Consider the following 20,922-nt stretch of genomic DNA (forward strand, 5'->3'; position numbering starts at 1 on the left):
TTTTTCGCCTCCACTCCCGTGGTTATTGAATTTCAAACCTTTATTTCCAACATTCAAGTGGTCATAATTTAAAATTCAGTTTTGCCACTCGGACCAGGATTAGTTTTCTTCTTCTTTCAGGTTTTAGGAATTCTTGCCTGCTTTCAAACCCCTGTTTTTCTTGAACTCACCCGGATTTCTTTAACATTGATTAAATCTGACTTTGATTGCTATCTTTTCCTAATGCATCCCTTGTATCTTTTCTTTCCACTTTTATTTTTTTACTTACATTTTATTATATATCTTTTTATATTATATAATATATCTCTCTGCCTTTGGTTTATAACATGCATGGCAGCCTAAATATGAAACTATTTCAATACAATAACTTTGCATTTTTGTGGAGCACCAAAAAATTATCTGTTGACAGCAATTTTAATTTTGTAAAATATGTGGCGAAATTACATCGTGGCTACCGTTCTTAAGACTTAGGGCAAATAGAAATAAGTAGGAATAGGTACTTTAAAGGGTGGACGTATGATCGTAGTACTCTTGGCCAAGAGTAATAAGGAAGAACAGAAAGTTGTGTCAAGTTAACCAATTTCGTGAAAATCATTTTTAGAGTATTCTTAGCAAACTATTCCGGACCACAATGTCCAAGAAGGAATATAGATTAAGCAAGAGCCTCTACGGGCACTCATTGGACGTTAGATGTGTGGTAGTGACGTCTCAAGCCGACATAATTAGTTGTTCTAGGGATAAGACGGCAAAATTTTGGAAATACAACCCGTTTCAGAACAACTACGAGGACGTAATGACGTACAAGGACCACAAAAATTTCGTCGGGTGCGTTTTGTACCTCGAGCCCACCGAAGAGTTCCCCGACGGGCTGGTCGTGACCGGAGGCAACGACAACCTCATATTAATTTACAAACCCTCGGAGCCTTTTGCCACGTTTACCCTCAAGGAACATTCGAACGCAGTCAGCTGCCTTAGCAATACAAACGAGGCAAACTGTTTCCTGAGCGGCTCGTGGGACACAACTGCCAAATATTTTCGTATCTCGGGCAGCCCGAAATGCGCTGTGTCGTACATTGGTCACACAGCGGCAGTGTGGTCCGTTATTCAACTAAAAGATGGTAGGATTTTAACGGCCAGCGCCGACAAAACGATAGGAGTGTGGAATAGCAATGGGGAAAAACTGCAGTCTCTAACAGGTATTCTACATATGAAATAGATAAGTGATGTTAATTTGCAAAGTGTGTTGATTCTGGAAAAATCAAGAGTTGAATGATTTTGCTCAATCGCATGACCTTAAAAAACTGAAGTAAACTGGACTTTTTGCACCTGCTATTTTGGCGTTGTTTTACTCTTAAAATGTATACCATCTAGAGGACGCTTTTTTATGTTTAGCCAGATCTTGTGTAACGAAACAATAGCTTCAGAAGTGCAAAATTAATATAAGCTACTCTTGAGGGCTCTGCTGGGTTAGAATTTAATGCCGTATATAGTATGTCCTAATATTTGGCAATTCTTTTTATCTTTGGTACATTGAACATTCTACAATCCTCCAACAAGTTTTTTCAACTCTACTTATAATATGGTTGGAACAAAATATTGAGTTTTATGCATAAAGTTTACTTTTTATTTAGTCTGAGGTTTTACCTTATCTCTTATTTGATGCGCACTTGATGGGAAGTGACGTAGTGTTCCCGTGTTAACCCATAAGGTTCAACGCCACCTACCGGAGAATTAGGCTACTGAGGATTAAAACGCACTTACCTGTTGTCAGTAGTAATACCATAGTTTTGAAAATAGCCAGGTTAAGAATTTTGAAAATTAAGATTTGTTTTCATTTCATTGCCCATGAACTGTTACCTTTTAAATATTTTTTATCATACCAAAGAAATCGTTTTCATGGTTATTACACGTTTCAGTCAGTGGTTTGAAGAAAAAAGAACTTGCAAAAACTATAAATGTTGAATTCAAAATAAATTAGGTTATAACCAACATCTTTTACATCACAAGACCCTGAACACTGCATTATGGATTAGGATGAAGCAATATAAAATGTAATCTTAAGAAGCACATTTATATTCATAAGGACTTTATCAATTATTATTTTTCTAGTCATCTTAATTTTTTGGGACCGGCCATTACATTTATCATTTCTATATGTCCCAGTAAGTAGGTATAAGTGCGTATATAGAAAACATGCCAATAATATTGCCAGACAATATTTAAATTTCGAGTGTAACCATTCAGTTCGTTCTTTTAAAAATTGTCTCAGGTAAAATTGATATTTTTTCGGGAGTCCCGCAAGGTTCTAACACTGGACCCATCCTCTTTAACTTAGCGTAGTTTCGCATTAGTTAGTATTAAAGACTTGGGTGTTCTATTCGATTCCAAATTAAGTTTTGTTATACATTTTGCGGAATTGGTAAACAGGTCTATGCGAGTCCTTGGGTTTGTTGTATGCAATAGAGGTTAGCTTACTCCAAATTGCTTCAAACTCATCTATATTTCTTTGGTTCGCTCTAGACGGGAGTATGCACCTGTAGTATGGTCTCTATATTATGCCTGTCATATAGATAACATCAAAGCAGTTCAGAAAGTATTTTTAAGATCAGATCCCAGAAGATTTCGGAGTGATTTAGTTTTTCTCTTTAAAATACTGAATATTTGATTTATTGTTATTGTTATATTTTATTCTGGTTTGATTCTAGCTATTATACTGCTGTCTGTCTCTCCATTTATGTAGAATTAAGCAGTATTAAAAAGGATAATTTCTACACTCGAAAATGTATTGACAAAACATTATCAAATTGTAAATGGAAAGCAATAGCAAATTGATGTGAGATAAATACTCCCGCTTGACGATCCCATACGTGAACGGAATCTCAGTTCTGTCAAAAAGCAAAATAATACAAGTTAAGACACATTACGGAGCATATTTATCAGGACAAAGGAAAACAATGGAAATTCGATATTAGTATTTTGTGGTAGTGAATGCAAAACTATACGCAGAATTTTGCTCATACCGTTTTAATTTCCCGTTTGTTCAGTATCAAATACCTCAATCGAAAGGTATAAAAGCACATATAATCCTGTAGCGGACGCCATTTATTCACGTTTTCGTGATTGTGTACAGCGTGTTAATAACCATTAAAATGGCATAAGGGTTAAATCAAAGAATCAAAATAAATAATCATGATAAATATCAATGATAAAGACACGGTGTTGTCCAAACAATTCTCATGTAAAAATATATAATTTCGTGCAAATCTGAACTTTTAGTTCTTATTTATTTTGATAAATGGATTTTCATCAAGTAAAAGCCTCCCTAGTTCAATTTTTAAATCAAAGAGTATAAGATAGAGGAGAAGGTCGCGTATACTGTTACGAGTGCCATCTATTATTTGTGTCCAAGAACTAAAGTACTGTCATGGTGGTTTAAAGTAATGCCTCACACTGAAAATACTACAGTAGCCTGTACAGATAACAGCACTTTATTTATTTAGTACCCTCTAAAGTAAAAAAAATTCAAATTTTAACTCCTAAATCTTTAAGGGTGCACAAAGGGGCTAGAACGATAGGTCGATTGCGAAGCCGAATTAACAAGATGGAGAAGAAATTTGTTGCAAAACAAAAAATGAAGCAAGACGTTGAATCAATAATACATGCACGGTCAAATTATTCCAACTATAAGGACTTTGAATGAATACCAGAACGATTTTCCTACCGCTCCAGGATAAAATTAAATCAACTGAAAGATATGTATGTAAAAAGCACCCCTGAGAATCGTCTTAGCATTTTATTCGACGAAATAAGTTTAGCTACTGAAGTTCATTATGATGCGGTCAAAGGCATGTTCCACGGTTATGCTGATGATGGAGGGGAGGGTACAAATGAAATGGATTAATAAACCAATGAAACAAACGATTGCATATTGGTTGGTTCATCAGACGTGATTTCAAAGAGACTGATACTGCAACATCTAATTTCGCAAAATCAACTACTGAAAAAATAGAAAAACCAAAGCAAAGTGACAACGAAAGAGGAGAAATAGAGGATGAAGTACAATTTAAAAAATCAAACCGAAGTGAGGACCAATAAAAAAGAAAATATTTTAGTTATCTGCTGTAATCATGTAAACTAAAATGTTTTTATATGTATTATTTAATTATCAAACTCTTATATATGGTAAAGCATATTTTCGTATCTTCATTTCTTTTATTAAATATATTTTTTCATATTCTAAGTGCAATGATAGATTTTTAGCTGTTTAGCAGTGTCTTTTAAGAAAACTTTTATTATTATGAGAGAACTCTAACCAATTTTTATATTCTGTTTTTAAATAGAATAAATTTTATCGTATATCAAATTATTAACTAAAAAAAGCGTTCTTCTAGCTGATATTTACTTATAATAATAATTTCATTATTTTAAGATTATCATTAATCATTTTTTGTTACTATGTATTTTCAGATGTTTATTAATTTCATAAATTTCAATAATTTTCAACTATTTTGAAATAAATTATTTTTTTTCACATTTTACATTTCCAAATTTAAATTGAATTGAACATCAAGCGTGTTTTCCGTTTCCATGACTGGACACGATCACTAGAGGCGTTTAAAGTCAACTCTTGTTAACATTGCCACTAATGGGAGCCTTCCCTTCTATCTTATACTCTTTGGGATAAATTTCATAACAGGTGCAAAAAGTCTCAGTCGTTTGCAAAAATTTAAAGGATACGAAACTAGGTTGGGTTTTGGTTAGGTTATAGGATGATTTTTATTTAAGGGCACACGGATTGCGTAAGATCTTTAGCCGACTTCGCGGAAACTGGTGAATTTATTAGTGTCGCGAATGACGCCGCAATTAAAGTCTGGTCTTATTCCGGGGAAAACCTGAATACGTATTACGGCCCAACTAGCTACATTTACAGGTAGGTATGGTCTGTTCATAGATATAAGAAAGTGACCAATTACTTTTGAATGGGATTATCCAAGGGTGCTCATTAACGTACAATGCAACAAGATTATTCCTAGTTTCAGAATTTAAATTCACGTAAAGTAATTTATACCTACCTGTGTTTATTATTCTTTGGTTTGGTATACTACTCAGTGTAAGTTTATTAGTAATTATTCTTATTTCGTGTGTAATTCAGCGTGTGTTGAATCGTGTGCGAATTATGCAAAATATGTGCGAGTCTAGTGTGTCTCAGGAGATGCCCAAATGTAGAAAACACTATTCTATTGAGACTAAGGCTAAGTTATAAACAATGTTTATTTGACTCTCATTGAACGTGGTGCCAGCAAGCAAGCATCTTTAGAAGAAACAGCCACATTGACGAAAATTCCAACATCAACTGTATCGAAAATTGTGAATAATCCCATTTCAGCGAGGAAAGAAGGGATGCTGACATTTTCTCGAGTGTAGATAAAAGATATAATACGGCTTAAAATTTAGCGTGCCTACCTTAGATATCTTAATTAGGAGGCTTGAAAAAGATGAAACCGGTGTTAAATGTGGCAGAAGTACCTTATGGAAGTGTATTCGACACATGGGTTTTAGATTTAAAAAAATTGACAAAAGGCAAGTTTTAATGGAATCTTTTAGAATTCGGAAATGGCGACTGGAATGTCTAGGTAAAATTAGGATTTACAGAGAACAGCAAAGGCCAATTATTTACTTGGATAAAACCTGGTTCGACACTTATGAGATACCCTGGAAAAGGGTTGGATTGACTCAACTGATAAGTGTAAAACGAACGCGCCATCAAAAAGAGGTTGGATTCCAAATGGACTTTCTCTATCTGCGAAACATATTAAAGATTCTTCTCTGGATTACCATGAAGACACCATCGCTGATTTATCTCAAAGTTGGCTTAAAAACAAACTAGTTTCAAACATTCCTCCTAATACCGTTATTGTAATGGACAATGCAAGTTATCACAGTAGACAATTGACTAAAACCCCTGCCTCATGTGATACAAAAGCAACAATCCAAAACTACATGTATAATTATGACTTTATTTTCACGAATATTATACCAAAAAGCAATTAATTGAGGTTCTACGAGCTTGAACCTACAAAAGGAATACGTCTGTGATAATTATGCAAAAAATCTAGGGCATACAGTTTTAAGGCTTCCACCTTATCACTGTATATTTAATCTCATTGAACATGTTTAGCACCAACTGAAATCTGCCATTCGTCGTAATAATGTTTTTCCCCGTGTTAATTCCAATGTCCTCAAACTTATAGAAACCGAAGTTTTTAACATCCCTCCAAAAAGTTGGGCAAATTCTGTTAAACATATAGAAAAAGCGGAACAATCGTATATCCACATTGCAAGTAATATAGAACAAATAATAATTAGAACAGGCGATGATAACGATAGTGATACTGATATGTCAACAATTTTAATTAATTTAAGTAGGTAATAAAAATAATTTGTAATTTTATTTTAGATTTAAACATAAATACATACATAAATAAATAAATATTGTTTAGTATCTTTCTTAACAAAATCCCAAATAATTAAATTCTAAGCAAAGTACGGACCTGTTCTTACAACTTGCCCGGGTCTTTCCTTAATTCATGTCAGTTAGTCACTTTCTTATATCTATGAACAGACTTTATATTTATTTCCACCGATTCCAGAGTATGTACAATCGATCAAAAAAGTCCCCGTACATATAGTATTTTTTCAGTTTTCTTTCACTAACTTTTAATGAGATATCAGGTAATCGGAAATCTCATTAAGTCTCTAATTAATAAGTCTCCTATTATTTCTTATGATAAATTGAAAAGTTTCGTAAAGTCTAATGTTTCCTACAATTGCCATTTGCTTTAATAAGTCCTTTTGCAAGACTTAAAACCAGCTTTTTTGTAAGTTTTGGCGATATGTTTTCCCACTCTTCCCTTATCCTATTTTTGAGGTCTTCTCTACTCGTAACTTGATGTTTTTTCACTCGTCGCTTTAATTCTTTAATAGGTGCTCTATGGGGTTAACATCCGGAGATTGTGGTGGTGTTGGCTACAAGCGTAGCAGTGCATTTAGGATCGTTATCCTGTTGGAATAAATAACGCCCCTCATGGTTAAGTTTTTCAACACTTTGGTTTAAATTATTCTTTGGGATGTTCAAATAGCCATGTTGGGCCATGATTCCGTCAATAAAAGCTAAATTGCCTGTCACATTAGCTGACGTGCAGCCCATGCGTCCCTCCACCATGCTTCACCGTAGGACAGACATTTTGAATTTTCAGATCTGTATTAAGTATAATAATAAAGATTAATTTTTGTTTCGTCACATAAAGATAGCATTTTGGAGCGCTTCTTTGAGAATTAATTCTCATTTTTTTCGCAACAGAAGACTCTTGAATGTGTTTTTTTAATTATTTTAAGAATTTTTGTAAAGGATTTTTTCTCTTTTCGTAAATCTACTATGATTTTTCGAAGCGCAATTGGAATTTCGCAATTTTTAGCTCTTATTTGGCTTTTATTTATTTATTTATTTCATTAAATGTAAGTGAATGAAGAAATTAAAAGACAACTGAAAAAATACTATGTGTAGGGAGACTTTTTTAACCGAATGTATTTTAATTCAGCATCGCGAGGTGTAAGGCGGGCGGTATGGACGCGTTCGTGACCTCCGGAGAAGATAGGACCGTGCGTTACTGGCAAAACGGAGAAAATACTCAGACCATTACTTTACCGGCGCAGTCGGTGTGGACCGTACAATGTCTGCCCAACGGGGACATCGTCTCGGGTTCGAGGTAGGCATCCGAAACGAAATAAAACCAATCGACCATCCCACAGTGGTCCCGTCTTTCTTCTTCTCGCGCAAATGGGATATTTTAAATATGGGATTTATGTGCTTATTTCAACTTTTCCAAAACAAAACTTTAATATAAATAAAAAAAACGATTTATTTTTAAAAAGTGAAATTTTATTAACAGCAGGAAACATACCTTCAAAAAAAAATCACATTATTTTAATCAAACACATAAAAATGAAAACTAAACTAATATAGTACAATTAAGTCTAAAGAATCATTATAAATTGTTCCTCATCATGGCTATGCCTATAGCTCCGAATTGAAATTAAATAGAATTTATAATTTTATAATGAGTTTTGTAATAAAACTGAAAGACCTATTACAAATAATCAGTTATGGCTGTTAATTTCAAAAGTAAATTTAACTATAAAAAGTCTTTTACACCATCAAAAAGAGGGGTACGGCTACGGCAAGTAGGTAAAACCATGGATAGTTTTTTACGTCTTTTGCTGTTTCTAAAGCGTAATTCTGATATTTTATAGAATTAATTTTATGGCCAGAGCCCAAAGACCATCTGAAACTTCAAAACTTGTAAAAAATCTTCTCGCAGTATCACCATCGTTTGATGTCTCACTTCCTCCACACGGTTTATCTGTAGTTAAGCCCACCTTTTCCCTAAAATCTTTTTGAATCCGCGATTTTCTCTCTGCAACAAGAATTTTATACACAGTGACATTGTAGTCTTTTTATATAAACAAAAACCATGATATAAATATTTTTTTTTTAACAAAAGGTTACGTTGATATTGTTATTGGAAAATACGTGCATTTAAAGCTAACCATGAAGGGATAAGAAGAACTGTTTTTGACACATTCGGCGACATCGCATCTTACTCGGTTTTAAAGTAGAGGTTCCAAGCATTTCATAACTTGCGAGTTATCGAGACGTAAAGCATTTGAAAGTTTACATGTATTAACGTTTAAAAAAAAACTAAGAAAGGGGCAATGATGTCATTAATAATTCTAAATATTAAAAATACATACCTTGAACAGCAATATCCATTATGGCATCACTTGTTTTCGCAGTTTTTAGTGCGAAACTATATAAATGTAGGTAGTAACACACACACCAAAAAGTTCACTGACCTCCACTGACAGTTTGACCAAGTTCTCACTTTGACGAAGGAAATCTTAGTGAGGGACCAATTAATACCGGGTTTTCTTTTATAATAATGATAATTGGACATTTCTCAAAAACTTAACGAGTTTTTAGGGCAAAATAAAATTAGGGCGGGACCACAGTGCATCCTCTGAGATCTGGTTTCACAAAACTATAAGAATTCAAATCAAGTCCGAAATCGATGTTTCAAAAATTATTATTTCTGAAATATCACACGTGTTTCGTCTACACGGGCATCATCAGACCTATAAAAACAATTTTTTCAAATAATAAAAAATGAAATAAATATTGCTATTAAGAAGTAAAAACTATAAAAATCTAACAAAACCCAAAAAACACCCTTGTTATAAAAAATTAATTAAATTAAATGTTTAGCTGATTTCTAATTTCTCCAGAAGATCAAATTTTCTGTTTTTTGGGCACTCATGTAAAATAGTGACATTTTTATTTGGAAAAAAGTTATGTCCCGTGGCCAAAAGATGGGTAGCAAAAGCAAGAACCCATTGCTAGTCCTGTGGTTTGTCTAAAAAATGTATTATCGAACTTGAAGAACATTTGTTCTTACTCAGTCGTCAACAGAAGAACTAGACCATCGATGACAACTTTTGGTAAATTGGAAATAAATTTTTTTCATCAAGAGAAATCAGCCTCAAGATATCTTTGTCAGAAATGTTGGTATGATATTCTCATCCTTCATTATTGTAAGAAAAATTGCTCATGGAAATTTGCGTCAAAACGATTTGATGGTGAGTGTCTTTCGAGAAAATAAAAAGGTTTATGGAAAAAATATTTAAAATATGTTTATGTAATATTATTATGGAACATGCGTTAAAAATGACGTTAGTTTGGGCTGTTTAAACCTTTTTTTTAGGTTGATTTCTACAATCTTTTATCTTAAATCATGCAATACACTCAAGCTGTCATATTCGTTATACCGTTTACATTCAACCTGTAATATACAAAATTCAAAATTAACGTAAACATACAATACAGTCGAACCTTTGTAACTCTCTGTATCTCGACTCATTTTAGGGGAACTTAAAACATTAACAATAATTGATGAAAAAAACGGAGATTTTAAAAAAGTAGATAATGGTATCCAAGGATAGAATTATTTGTCAACCATATGACATGAAATGACATAAAAAAATTATTATATTTAAAGTACGTATGTATTTTTTCTTTAACTCAAACTCTCTATGTATAACTCGAGTTTTTTTCACAGTTCCTTCAAGTTCGAGTTATAGAGGCTTGACTTCGTTTTTGTAATTTTACTTACATTTGGATTAATATTTTGTAAGAGGTCTATAACGCTTTGGTTAGCAATGTGTGTTTGATCATTGAATAATCATACTCTTAAAACATACTCTGCATTATCCAAGTTGATTGATAAAATATTTCGCCAACATTTCTTTATAACACCACCTGAACTTACTATCCATGCAGTCTTAGAATTTCTGTAACTAACTATGTGTTTGTGGCATTTGTACATACCAAAAATGTTATCTGTGGTTTAGAAATTTTTCTGCCCCGTGCAGTTCTCTCTGTCTCTGATATATAAGTCTAGCTGGCTAACAACTACCAATAAAGGCCTGTTTCATCGGCATTTTCAACCTCTTTAGCCAATCATTGCTAGCATTAAATGAAGAATGAAGAAAACCCTCGCCTTTTCCCGAAGCATCAGCCCGCTCACCAGTATATTTCTTTCTATCAAGTTTAGGAAATATTTGTATAAATCTCTTCCCACGTTAGAATAGCTAGACGCTTTTCTTTTTTATTGCACATACGATTGACTTGGCTATTCCATATTTTTTACTGAGGGATTTTAGCAGTTCACCTTTTTGTTTTAAATTCAAACGCTTCCTTTTTTGCGATATCTTTGCTCCGCACTGAACCCGACAGCATGTAAAATACACACAAATAATAATCGACACGCAAAATCGCTGTCCACTGTATTTCGAAACACAATGATACCATTTGTGTGTTCACTCTATGGGGTAGGTCACTCGAAGCGAAGAGGTCATGTTTCACAAAATTATAAGGATTCGCTTAAAAAGGAATTAAAATCGCTTCTATTGGTCTGATGATGCCCGTGTGCTTAACACGCTTAACATTTTAGACATAATAATTAATTTTGAGACAGGAACTGGCTTTAATTGAGTCCTAATAGTTTCATCCGAAATGAAGGGAAAAAAGTGACTTACCGTTTGTCGTAGTGACGGTGTGGTTAGAATATTCACTAAAGACGAATCGAGGTACGCGGACGAGCATACCCTGACAAAATTTAACGAGGACGTGACGGCGTTGGAACAGCAGAGCGTGCAAGAGATAGGAGGGGTTAAAGTGTCCGAGTATGCTTAAAAAAGGAAGAATTTCGGTCGGTTTTAGTATTGCCGGGTGTTTTAGCTTGCCCGGAAAGGAAGCTTTGTACGACCCAGGCAAACGGGAGGGTCAGATGAAAATGATAAGGGAGGACGGTAAGATCGTAGCCTACACGTGGAACTTGGACGGGAACGAAAGTTGTTGGGTGAAAGTGGGCGACGTTATGGGCGGGACCGATAAGGATGCCGCCGGAAGGACACTCTTCGAGGGAAAGGTACCCGACGTTTTTTAATGTCAGAAAGTGAAAACATGTAAATTCGCAATGACTGAAATCATTAAACGAGGTCCACAACTTAAAAGTATACGGTAAAGTTCGGATAAATTGCAGTGATTATAATTATAGATATTATTTTATAAAAACTTGTCATCGTAATCGATTATTTCAGGAATTATTTAAAAAAATAAAAAATCTCGGTTAATATTAACTTTTGTACTAACGTAAGTTTCGTTAAATGTTATTATTTTTATCTAAAGAATCTCCTGTCATGTACCATTACTTATGGGACATCCTGTATAATGAATACCTAGATATACAGTGTCAGACGCAGTATTTTATGTCCTTGAACATTTCGCAGCAAAGCAATACGAAGTGTACCAAAAACTGGTTACTTTTTGACAAGTTTGATCGATGAGTGTTAACACCGAGTAATTATCAACATATGAACAATATTGTCACACCACTGCGTTAAAATAAACATAAAAGTTCCAGTGGTGGAAAGCCTCAGATGGAGGCTCACCACGTACCTTCAACTGTATTAATAATCTTAATCTATCAGAAGTGGGATTGACCATCTGTTTTGATTAACCGCGTTGATTGATTTTTAATTGAAGCAATTTGTACAAATACGGCCCAAAAAAAAAATGTATATGCTTATGAAGATAAATACATGGAAACCTTGCCAACAGTGTTGTCGGAGTTTTTAGATAATTTATTATTGTATTTGGCAGTATGAATTTGGTATCAATCGAATGCGGTGCTAACCCATTGCGCCAATCACGATTCTGGCGAATTAAATAATATGTTTAATGATAGATGGATTAGACGCCGAGGCCGATGCATTTGGCCACCTAAATCACCCGATCCTCAATCCCCTGGATTTGTTTCTATCGGGTCACATTAGAAATTTAACTTACAATAACCGCGAATAACTGTTAAATAAGGTCCATCTAGCTTTTAACACTCTACAACTAGAACAAGTTAGAGCTACAACATTTCATAATGACGAAAATACAATAAATAATAATTATTGCAATAATTGTAACAATTGCGTTCAATTTTGCATATGTATGTATTTTGTTTTAATGTTCCATAATAATTATGACATACTAAACTACTTTCAATCTCAACGGTTATTCTCTGAATATTCAGGGTAAAGACTTTTATATCTAAAAAATGGCTGGAAATAGGCATAGATAGGATGATGTTCATATTTTTTATTCGTAATTGAATTTCGAACTTATTAAAGTGAAAAATTACAGGGTGTACCATGTGAAAAAAAAGTTGTCATTAATCAAACTTTTAAAAAGTAATAATTTTTTTTGTACACTCTATGTAGTTTTAGGAACCGTTATGGACGACTCCCTGGTCAAAGTTATTCCTGCTTCTTAGTTATTTACATGATATTGAGCAATGTCATTTAAAGCTTAACTCACTAACACTGTTTAGCATTGATTTCGATGATAATTTCTTGTTTACCCCAAGATGAAGTTCGAATCTTTTCTATGCGTCCCTTGCATCACCACTGAAAGGTTAATAAACCTCTTGAAAAACCCTCTGCGCTTCCTGAAGGCCCTTTAATGCCTATTGACAGGCCTTCCATGAAAACTAATTCTGAGTTTGAACACTAAGGCACAGATAGCTCAATTGCATACCCATCCATCTGCCACTCTCGAGACCCTTGACAATCATCATAGGCCGAATAGTAAAGTTCAAAGATGATTTATAATCCTCTCGAATTAAGAAACGAGTGTCGAATTGTATTCTATCGTAGGCCTACGATTTCGTGTTTTCCGTGGACGTCGAAGACGGGAAGCCGCCCCTTAAATTGCCCTACAACAGAGGCGACGACGTGTACAAGGTAGCGCAGGAATTCCTGACCAGGAACTTCCTGCCGTCCAGCTATTTGGAACAGGTCGTCGATTTTATCCTGAAAAACAGCAAGGAGCAATACGTTTCGCCGGCGAGCGACCCGTTCACAGGTGGCAGCAGGTACACGCCTGCCGCGACCAGCTCCGCCCCCCTCGTAGGCACTAACGTGGATCCTTTAACGGGTATGTATCGCAGTATCGTAAGTCATTTCGGATGTCTTAGTTTTGACGTTTGTCGCTAGGTGGGAGCAGTTACTCGACTAGCGCGCCGAAACCGACGGCCAATAGCGTCGCTTCCTCGGCCGGTAACGCGGATCCCTTTACCGGCGGCTCTAGTTATACAACGGCCGCTTTTCAGGTGCGCCGACTTTATTTTGACATTTCGACGAGCGATTTTAATTTATACCTAATACATTCGAAAATCTGAAGCGAATATGACGAAATACTCTTTACGACCTTTACAGGTTACTACTAAAATAAAATTTGACTAATTTAATCTGCAATCTGCAACCTTGCATAAAAAAATGTCATTCACACAATATATTCAATTAGAATGATAATAATAATAAGTTTATTTATCAATCAATACAAGCTACAATATTACGACTACAATATAACGCTATTCATACTAATTCCCGTAAATACATAACCAAAAAAATAAACGTTAAAAAAAAAAAAAATAAAACAAAAGATTATTTAGTAGAAGTGGGAGTAAAATAATTACGATTATTTGATAAATGGACTAAAATAACACCAAAGAAATACTTCTTGTGCGTGAGAATTAAACTTATAGGTTTTATATAATTATGGAAAGTAAAAAGTGTTAATGAAATATAACGAATACCTACCTAAATTATACATGTAATTAAATATGTAAAAATCAATACAAATTGGAAAAGTCAAAAGGGTAATGAAAAATCGAACGGTAACAAATTGAACGAAAACTAAAAATTGTATTGAATTTATTATGCATTGGTTTGTCACGATCAGGTACAGTTTAGTCTAGTTCTGGATACGTTTTCTTGGTTATGTGTTTTCATCATTGTTGGGGATACTTTCATTCATTCGAGAATTTATTTTTTTTTTAAGCTAGCCATATTTTTTCATTAGCAGTGAATGAATTCTCGATCTCTCTTGACTTAGAGCAGCCATTTGTTTAATCGAGATTTAAACAAAGTTAAAGAATTTATATATGATTGATATGATGAATTATATATGATAATGAAGGTATATTTCTTTGGCGTCCTACGATTTAAAATTAGCGCTGATGGCTGAGAATCGTGAGAGCTGTTTTGTGGAAAGATTGAAACAGATTTACACAAAGAATCAATTACATTGCTTGGAATTACTATTTACAAATCTTCTGGATTGCTGACGCTTCGCCAATCATCCTGTTGACTTCTTCAGAGCTTAATTGAAACTGACTCGCATCCTAATCCGGTTGTTTGAGGAAGGCGGAGATAAAGAGGGGCATGAACATTGTCTCGGATGACTGATTGCCATATTGATGAAAGTGAAAGACTTGAATTGCGGTGAAGATTGTTTGGTTGCTTATAGATTTTTATAGATTTTTGGATTTTTCGTTGGTAGAACTGATAACATGTAAGAACCATATTTGATATCCGGTTTCATGATTGTGTTTGGCAACTGCCGAGGAGTTTGTCGTAATCTTAAAGCACTTTCATGTTCTGCGAACTCCAGTTCAGATAAGTTTACGAGTCTGTAAACAAGATTTTTAGGCAGGATGGTGGCTGAATGGCTGAATCGTAAAACTGAGTCACTGAACCCAGAATTGAAATACCTTACATTTTCTCTTTTCTCTAATAATTTCCACATCACAAAATACATTTCACCACAACTTTCCAAAGGCATTGAGTCCGAAGGCCACACTTGCCACTGTTGTCCTTCCTTACCTTCAAAACATCACTGACCACATATAAAAAGTTCTTAAGAAATAGAACGTCAAACGTCAACGTCACTAAAATTCTGTTTTGAGTAAAGAATATATTGTAACGAGTCTTAAGACTACGACAAATAGACTCATCAGCAGTTGCTAAATGCAAACATAAAACCGGACATCCAATCTTATTCGACAATACTAAAATTCTTGCATGTAAGCAATTCTTCTACCAACTAATAATCCTAGAATCTATAGAAATCTATAAGCAACCAAGACAATGTTCATACCCCTCCTTTGGTTCCGACCCCCTGAGACAATATATTGGGTGTGATAGTGATGGTGACAATGAATTAAGGTATCAGCCTGTGTGAATAGGTTTTTTGTAAACAGAATGACCCAATGCTAGGTCGGATTTTTATTGATGTATAGAACTTTAAGTTGGCATTACTGTTAAAGATGGCTGATTTAACAGCTGTCAAGTGATTTATTCTCAGTTTGGTTTGGCAATTCATCATGAATAGACTTACGCCTGAACAACGCTTGCAACGAGATTTTTTTGGATTTGGAGCGAAGCTAATCCTCAAGTGTTTGTCGAAACGCCGTTACATCCAGAAAAACTGACTGTTTGGTGAGCTTTATGGGCTGGTGGAATCATGATTACTAAGTCTTTCATTCCTGAATTGAATAACCATGACGTCCAGGAGATGTGGTTTGAATAAGACGGCGCAACATGTCACACAGCTCGTGCCTCAATCGATTTATTAAAAGACACGTTTGGTGACGGCCTAATTTCACGTTTTGGACCTATGAATTGGCCTCCAAGATCTTGTGATTTAACACCGCTAGACTACTTTCTGTGGGGCTATGTAAAGTCATTGGTCTATGGGGATAAGCCACAAACGCTTGACCATTTGGAAGACAACATTCGCCGTGTTATTGCCAATATACGGCCACAAATGTTGGAAAAAGTCTTCGAAAATTGGAGGTCCAGATTGGACTACATCCGCGCCAGCCGTGGCGGTCATATGCCAGAAATCATATTTAAAATGCAATGCCACAAGATTATCTTTCGGATAAATAAAATTCATGCCAATCGAATAATCCATCGTTGTTTTATTGCAACTTAAAGTTCTATACATCCAAAAAAAACACCGATGCGAGCCAGTTTCAATTATGCTCTGAAACGTTAGCAAGTCTGATCTATAACTAACCGATGCTGAAGGAACCGGAAGATTTGTATTTGTATTGGTATTACAGTAGCTTCTTTGAAAAATTGTCTGGCACTGATTCGGACGATAATTTCACGTTTCCTCTGGCACCCGAATTTGTTATATTTTTGTCTCGCCACATTTTTAGTACTAACTATGGTACTGCTGTATACTTCTCAAGTATTTCCATCGCTAGAAAACAATTTCATCTCTTTCCAGTAAAAGTGCTTTAAAGTCGACGTTATTTATATTCGGTTTAGGGCAGCAACGGCTCCACGTATTTCCCCGTGTCATCCTACAGAACTTTCGACGCCGGCGACCCTAACGTCGTACTCAATAAATTGAAAGAATTCAATGCCAAGCTGAGCGGACGTGGTTTGGCCGTTTCTGATGCCGACTTGGAGGCTTTATCGAGGTTATGTACCGTCCCTACGAGCGACGTCTCGACGGTGGACGTTTTGTTTCGATTGTTGAACTGGCCGGAAGGTAATGACACGATTTGTTTCGGGTTCTCGGTATTTTGGAAAACTCGTCAGCGGTTTTTGCGCTGCACCTTTAAAAGTTGAGATTTATCCGTTTTTCATGTCAAAAGTGATGGGTTTTATACATTTTCTTTAGATTTTAGACAGGGATTTACCCGTTTTCAACATTAAATGTCGGTACATTTTTCGACAGTTTTCACGCTTCTCTCCCTAAAAGTCTCCAATTGTCTCCGATATGAAGTGCGGCGTATTTATCCGTATGATGATTATGAAGTTATGGGTTTATTACATTTTATCGCACTCTAAATTAACACTTCCCAATGAAAATTTTGACATGTTGCGCTAAGACAGGGATTTCCGTTTGTCACGTTGACAATGATGGATTTATTACATCTTTTCACACTCTTAATTACCAATTCTCAAAAGCGGCTTTAAGCCATTCAGCATTAAGACACGGATTTTTAGGTTATCAACATTAAAGTCGGGGATATTTATCGCCAGTTTTGACATAAAGTGTTAAAGGATTTTAGGTTTTCACAATAAATAAGTCGCAGATTTATCCGTTTTTCATGTTAAGTTATAAATTTTGTCACATTTTTTCATACTCTAAATTAGCAATCCTCAATCCGGATTTTTAAGTGTTCAGGTTAAGACGTTTTCAATATAAAGTTGGACGTATTTATCCGCTGTTTTCACATAGCATATTAATGATTTTTACGTTATCACATTAAATAAAATAAGTCGAAAAGTCACGTTGAAAGTGAAGGATTTATCACATTTTTCCACACTCCCAATTAACAATTATCAAAGTAGTCTTTTTTGGTATTCGCGCTAAGACAGAGATTTTTACGTTTTCGGGATATTTATCAGTTTCACATTACGGTTAGAAAATATTTTAGTCTTCAAGTCAGAGGTTTTATCTTTTTATATTAAAATTCGGAGAAATATCTGTCGTTTTCACGTCACATGGATTTTTAGGTTTACACAATAAATAAATCAGGGATTTATCCGTTTCACGTTAAGGCTAGAAAATTTTTTAGTCTTCAAGTCAGAGGTTTCGCTATTTACACATTAAAATTCGGTAATATATTCGCAATTTTTACATTACGTATTAAGGATTTTTCGGTTTTCACTATAAAAGAATTCGGTGTTTATCACATTAAAGATTGATGATTTGAGTTTGTTAAACACTAAAATATGGGATTTTTATATTTTCACGTAAACCGATTTCAGCTTTACAAAATGTTTTTATTCATTTTCACATTAAAATTGGAAGATTTATCCTTTGCATATTAGGGATTGGAAATTTTAAAATTTAAAAAAATTGAGTATTTTTATATTGTCACAATAAATAAAAATTACTGAGTGCATGAAATATTAAAAGTTTAAGATTTTTTTCTTTTCAACTTTAAAGTTTAGGACTGTTTCAATTTTCCAAGTTGGATTTATTTCAATTAAAATTCTAAGATTTATCCGCCGTTACCACATTACATATTAGATTTTTCGGTTTTCACGATAAACTAAAGTCACACATTCGGGGATTTATCCGTTGCGTGACAAGAGCTAGATAGTGTTTACTGTTCAAGGTAGAACCGGGTTTAGCGCGGATTTTTCTGTTTTCACGTCAAAAGTTGTAGATTGGCAGTTTTCACATTAAAAGCTGGCGATTTTTTCGTGACATTAACTGAAAGCTATTCGGTTTTCACAAGGATTTCATTTTTTTTTTTACCTTAAGCATCAAGGATTTATAACAAAGTTTCACACGTTTTTTAAATTTCACTTACCACTTAGGTTAGGAGTTTAGGGTCTATTTCCTTTTTGATTAAATTAATAAAAATTTTGTTATTCTCGCAACAAAATTTGTTTGGACCCCCACCCAGCCAGAGAAGTTTAATTTTCCGAATTGCTGAGAACCGTTCACATTTTGGCCTAACCATCACAATAACCATGGTAACATTTTAAGATTTCGTGTTTCCCGTGCTGGACATCGTAAGATTGGCCGTGAGAATCCCGCAAAACAATGAAACCGTAGCGCTCAAGGACGGCGGAGCACTGGGGGACAAAATGAAAAAACTCATAGGGGACAATAAGGTACCGAGCAACACTATAGTGGCTTTAAGGACGGTGTGCAACTTGTGCGCACACCCACCCGGTCAGGATCTGATATTTGCCAACCGTTTCGACATATTAGAACACGTCACTTCGTTGTCACATTTAAACAAAAACGCTCAAATAGCGGCTGCCACTGTTCTGCTCAACCTTACGGTCTTGTGCGTCGCCAGGGCGGACGATATGGGACTTTTTGTCTTGGCCCAAGTCGTTCCCGATATTTTAACGAAATTTACCGAACCCGAAGCCCACTTTAGAGCTTACCTCGCGATCGGTACCTTGGTAAACTGGCCCGGTCCCGAGCTGGAAGAAATCAAGGTCCGGATTAACGAGAGTGAGCAATTTTTAACCACTCTACAGCTGCATGGTTTCGCAGGCGGTAACGATTTGGAGAGAAAGAGGACGGAATGTGTGAAACAACTGCGGGGTTTCCTTTAAAGCTTAAGTTTTTGTCTTTATATTTCAATAAATTTATTTAATCGCTGTCGCCATCTTTCATTTCTATGACCCTACTGAAGTTTTAGGAATTTTATTTAAATACCTAAGGCAGCTACGTATATAAACATCGCTTCTTTCCGTTACGCCTGTGCAAGCAAATCTTTGGACTCAAGTTCTTTGATTTTCTGCGCTCTAACTCTCAGCCGGCGTTCCCTTTCATATTCTTTGGTGCGCAGAACGAAGCTAAAATGTAAAGCGACAACATTAAGGTTGGAACGTTGGTTTCACTTACTCCTCGTTTTCGCATGTGAGATAGACGTGCTTTTCGTGCGAGCACATTACCGCGAAGGGCCACTTGTCTCTAACGCAAGACACATATTTTATTAAATGGTGGGCGCAATAGTCTCGCCGATCGAGTGGCAGTTTGACGGATCGCATTTCTTCCTCGGTTGCTACCATCTCTAAAACAGGAAAAAGCACGTAAGTGTAAGTAGGTTGAGATAAACGGGTCTTTACCTCGCTTCTTTCGGCCCTCAGGAAAGCCCAACGAAGGATCGAATGTGGGCTCATCGAGAGGCCCAGGGGTCACCTCAGGATGGAAGTACAAATCGAACCCGGTCCGAGGTATATTTCCCCAGCTGTTGCCCATTTTTACGAGATTTATTTATAAAATATCAATTCTAAGCCTATAGGTTATGTAATGTTATAAACGATAGAATAAAGAGTGAAAATACAATTTGCTCTCGGCTGGACAAGATTACTGCGGTCATTCGCGCATTTTCCGTCATCCGCCAAGGATTTTCCTTTAGGTCACAGACTAAATCCGTAAAAATAAACATAAACAACATTTGTTCTCAGCTTTCGAAGAAGAACTTCGGCCGCTAAAAAAAACCGACACCCCCGTTTCCACCACGGCCCTTTCGGCCTTTAACTAAATTAAAATTAAAAAATTAAAAATTTTATTTACGCATATAGCATTTACATAATTATTACAATATAGTATAACTTAATAAAAATAGTAAAACCAACACTTACAGTTGCTAAACTACCAAATTTTGATTAAAAACAGACATCTTTACTTTGCGATTAAAACTACTGAGAGAGTCAGAAAATAAATCAATATGCTCGTTATTTGTGACTAAAATATTTGTCAGCTTGCACATTCGATTCATAGGCGAGTGAATGCCATAGTTGGTCCTATGAAAATCAATATTAAAAAGAGCCTTATTTCTTGCATTAATAGGAGAAATATGAAAACCAACAGATGCCAGAAGATCTGGTGAATCCATCAAATTATTAAGGATTTTGTATAATCTAGCGATGTCAAAAAATATGCGTCTACTCTCCAAAGATGTCACATTCAAAAGC

At 35.2% G+C, this 20,922-nt stretch overlaps 2 protein-coding genes across 2 annotated transcripts; one reads left to right on the plus strand and one right to left on the minus strand.

The window, feature by feature from the left end:
* The first annotated feature begins 563 nt into the window (after window positions 1-563).
* On the plus strand, window positions 564-19,576 carry LOC132703255 (phospholipase A-2-activating protein). The gene is made up of 9 exons (XM_060672402.1): window positions 564-1,196; window positions 4,786-4,930; window positions 7,599-7,766; window positions 11,164-11,298; window positions 11,354-11,543; window positions 13,321-13,600; window positions 13,660-13,775; window positions 16,786-17,011; window positions 18,971-19,576. The coding sequence occupies exons 1-9, from the start codon at window positions 632-634 to the stop codon at window positions 19,552-19,554; spliced, it is 2,409 nt and encodes an 802-aa protein (XP_060528385.1). The 5' UTR covers window positions 564-631; the 3' UTR covers window positions 19,555-19,576.
* Window positions 19,563-20,287, minus strand: LOC132703256 (NADH dehydrogenase [ubiquinone] 1 beta subcomplex subunit 7). The gene is made up of 3 exons (XM_060672403.1): window positions 20,071-20,287; window positions 19,847-20,015; window positions 19,563-19,797 (listed from the first exon to the last, which is right to left on the minus strand). The coding sequence occupies exons 1-3, from the start codon at window positions 20,201-20,203 to the stop codon at window positions 19,695-19,697; spliced, it is 405 nt and encodes a 134-aa protein (XP_060528386.1). The 5' UTR covers window positions 20,204-20,287; the 3' UTR covers window positions 19,563-19,694.
* Window positions 20,288-20,922: the final 635 nt, after the last annotated feature.

This window comes from Cylas formicarius, unplaced genomic scaffold (genome assembly GCF_029955315.1).
Source record: "Cylas formicarius isolate icCylForm1 unplaced genomic scaffold, icCylForm1.1 PGA_scaffold_6__28_contigs__length_40554024, whole genome shotgun sequence".
Classification (NCBI taxonomy): domain Eukaryota; kingdom Metazoa; phylum Arthropoda; class Insecta; order Coleoptera; family Brentidae; genus Cylas; species Cylas formicarius.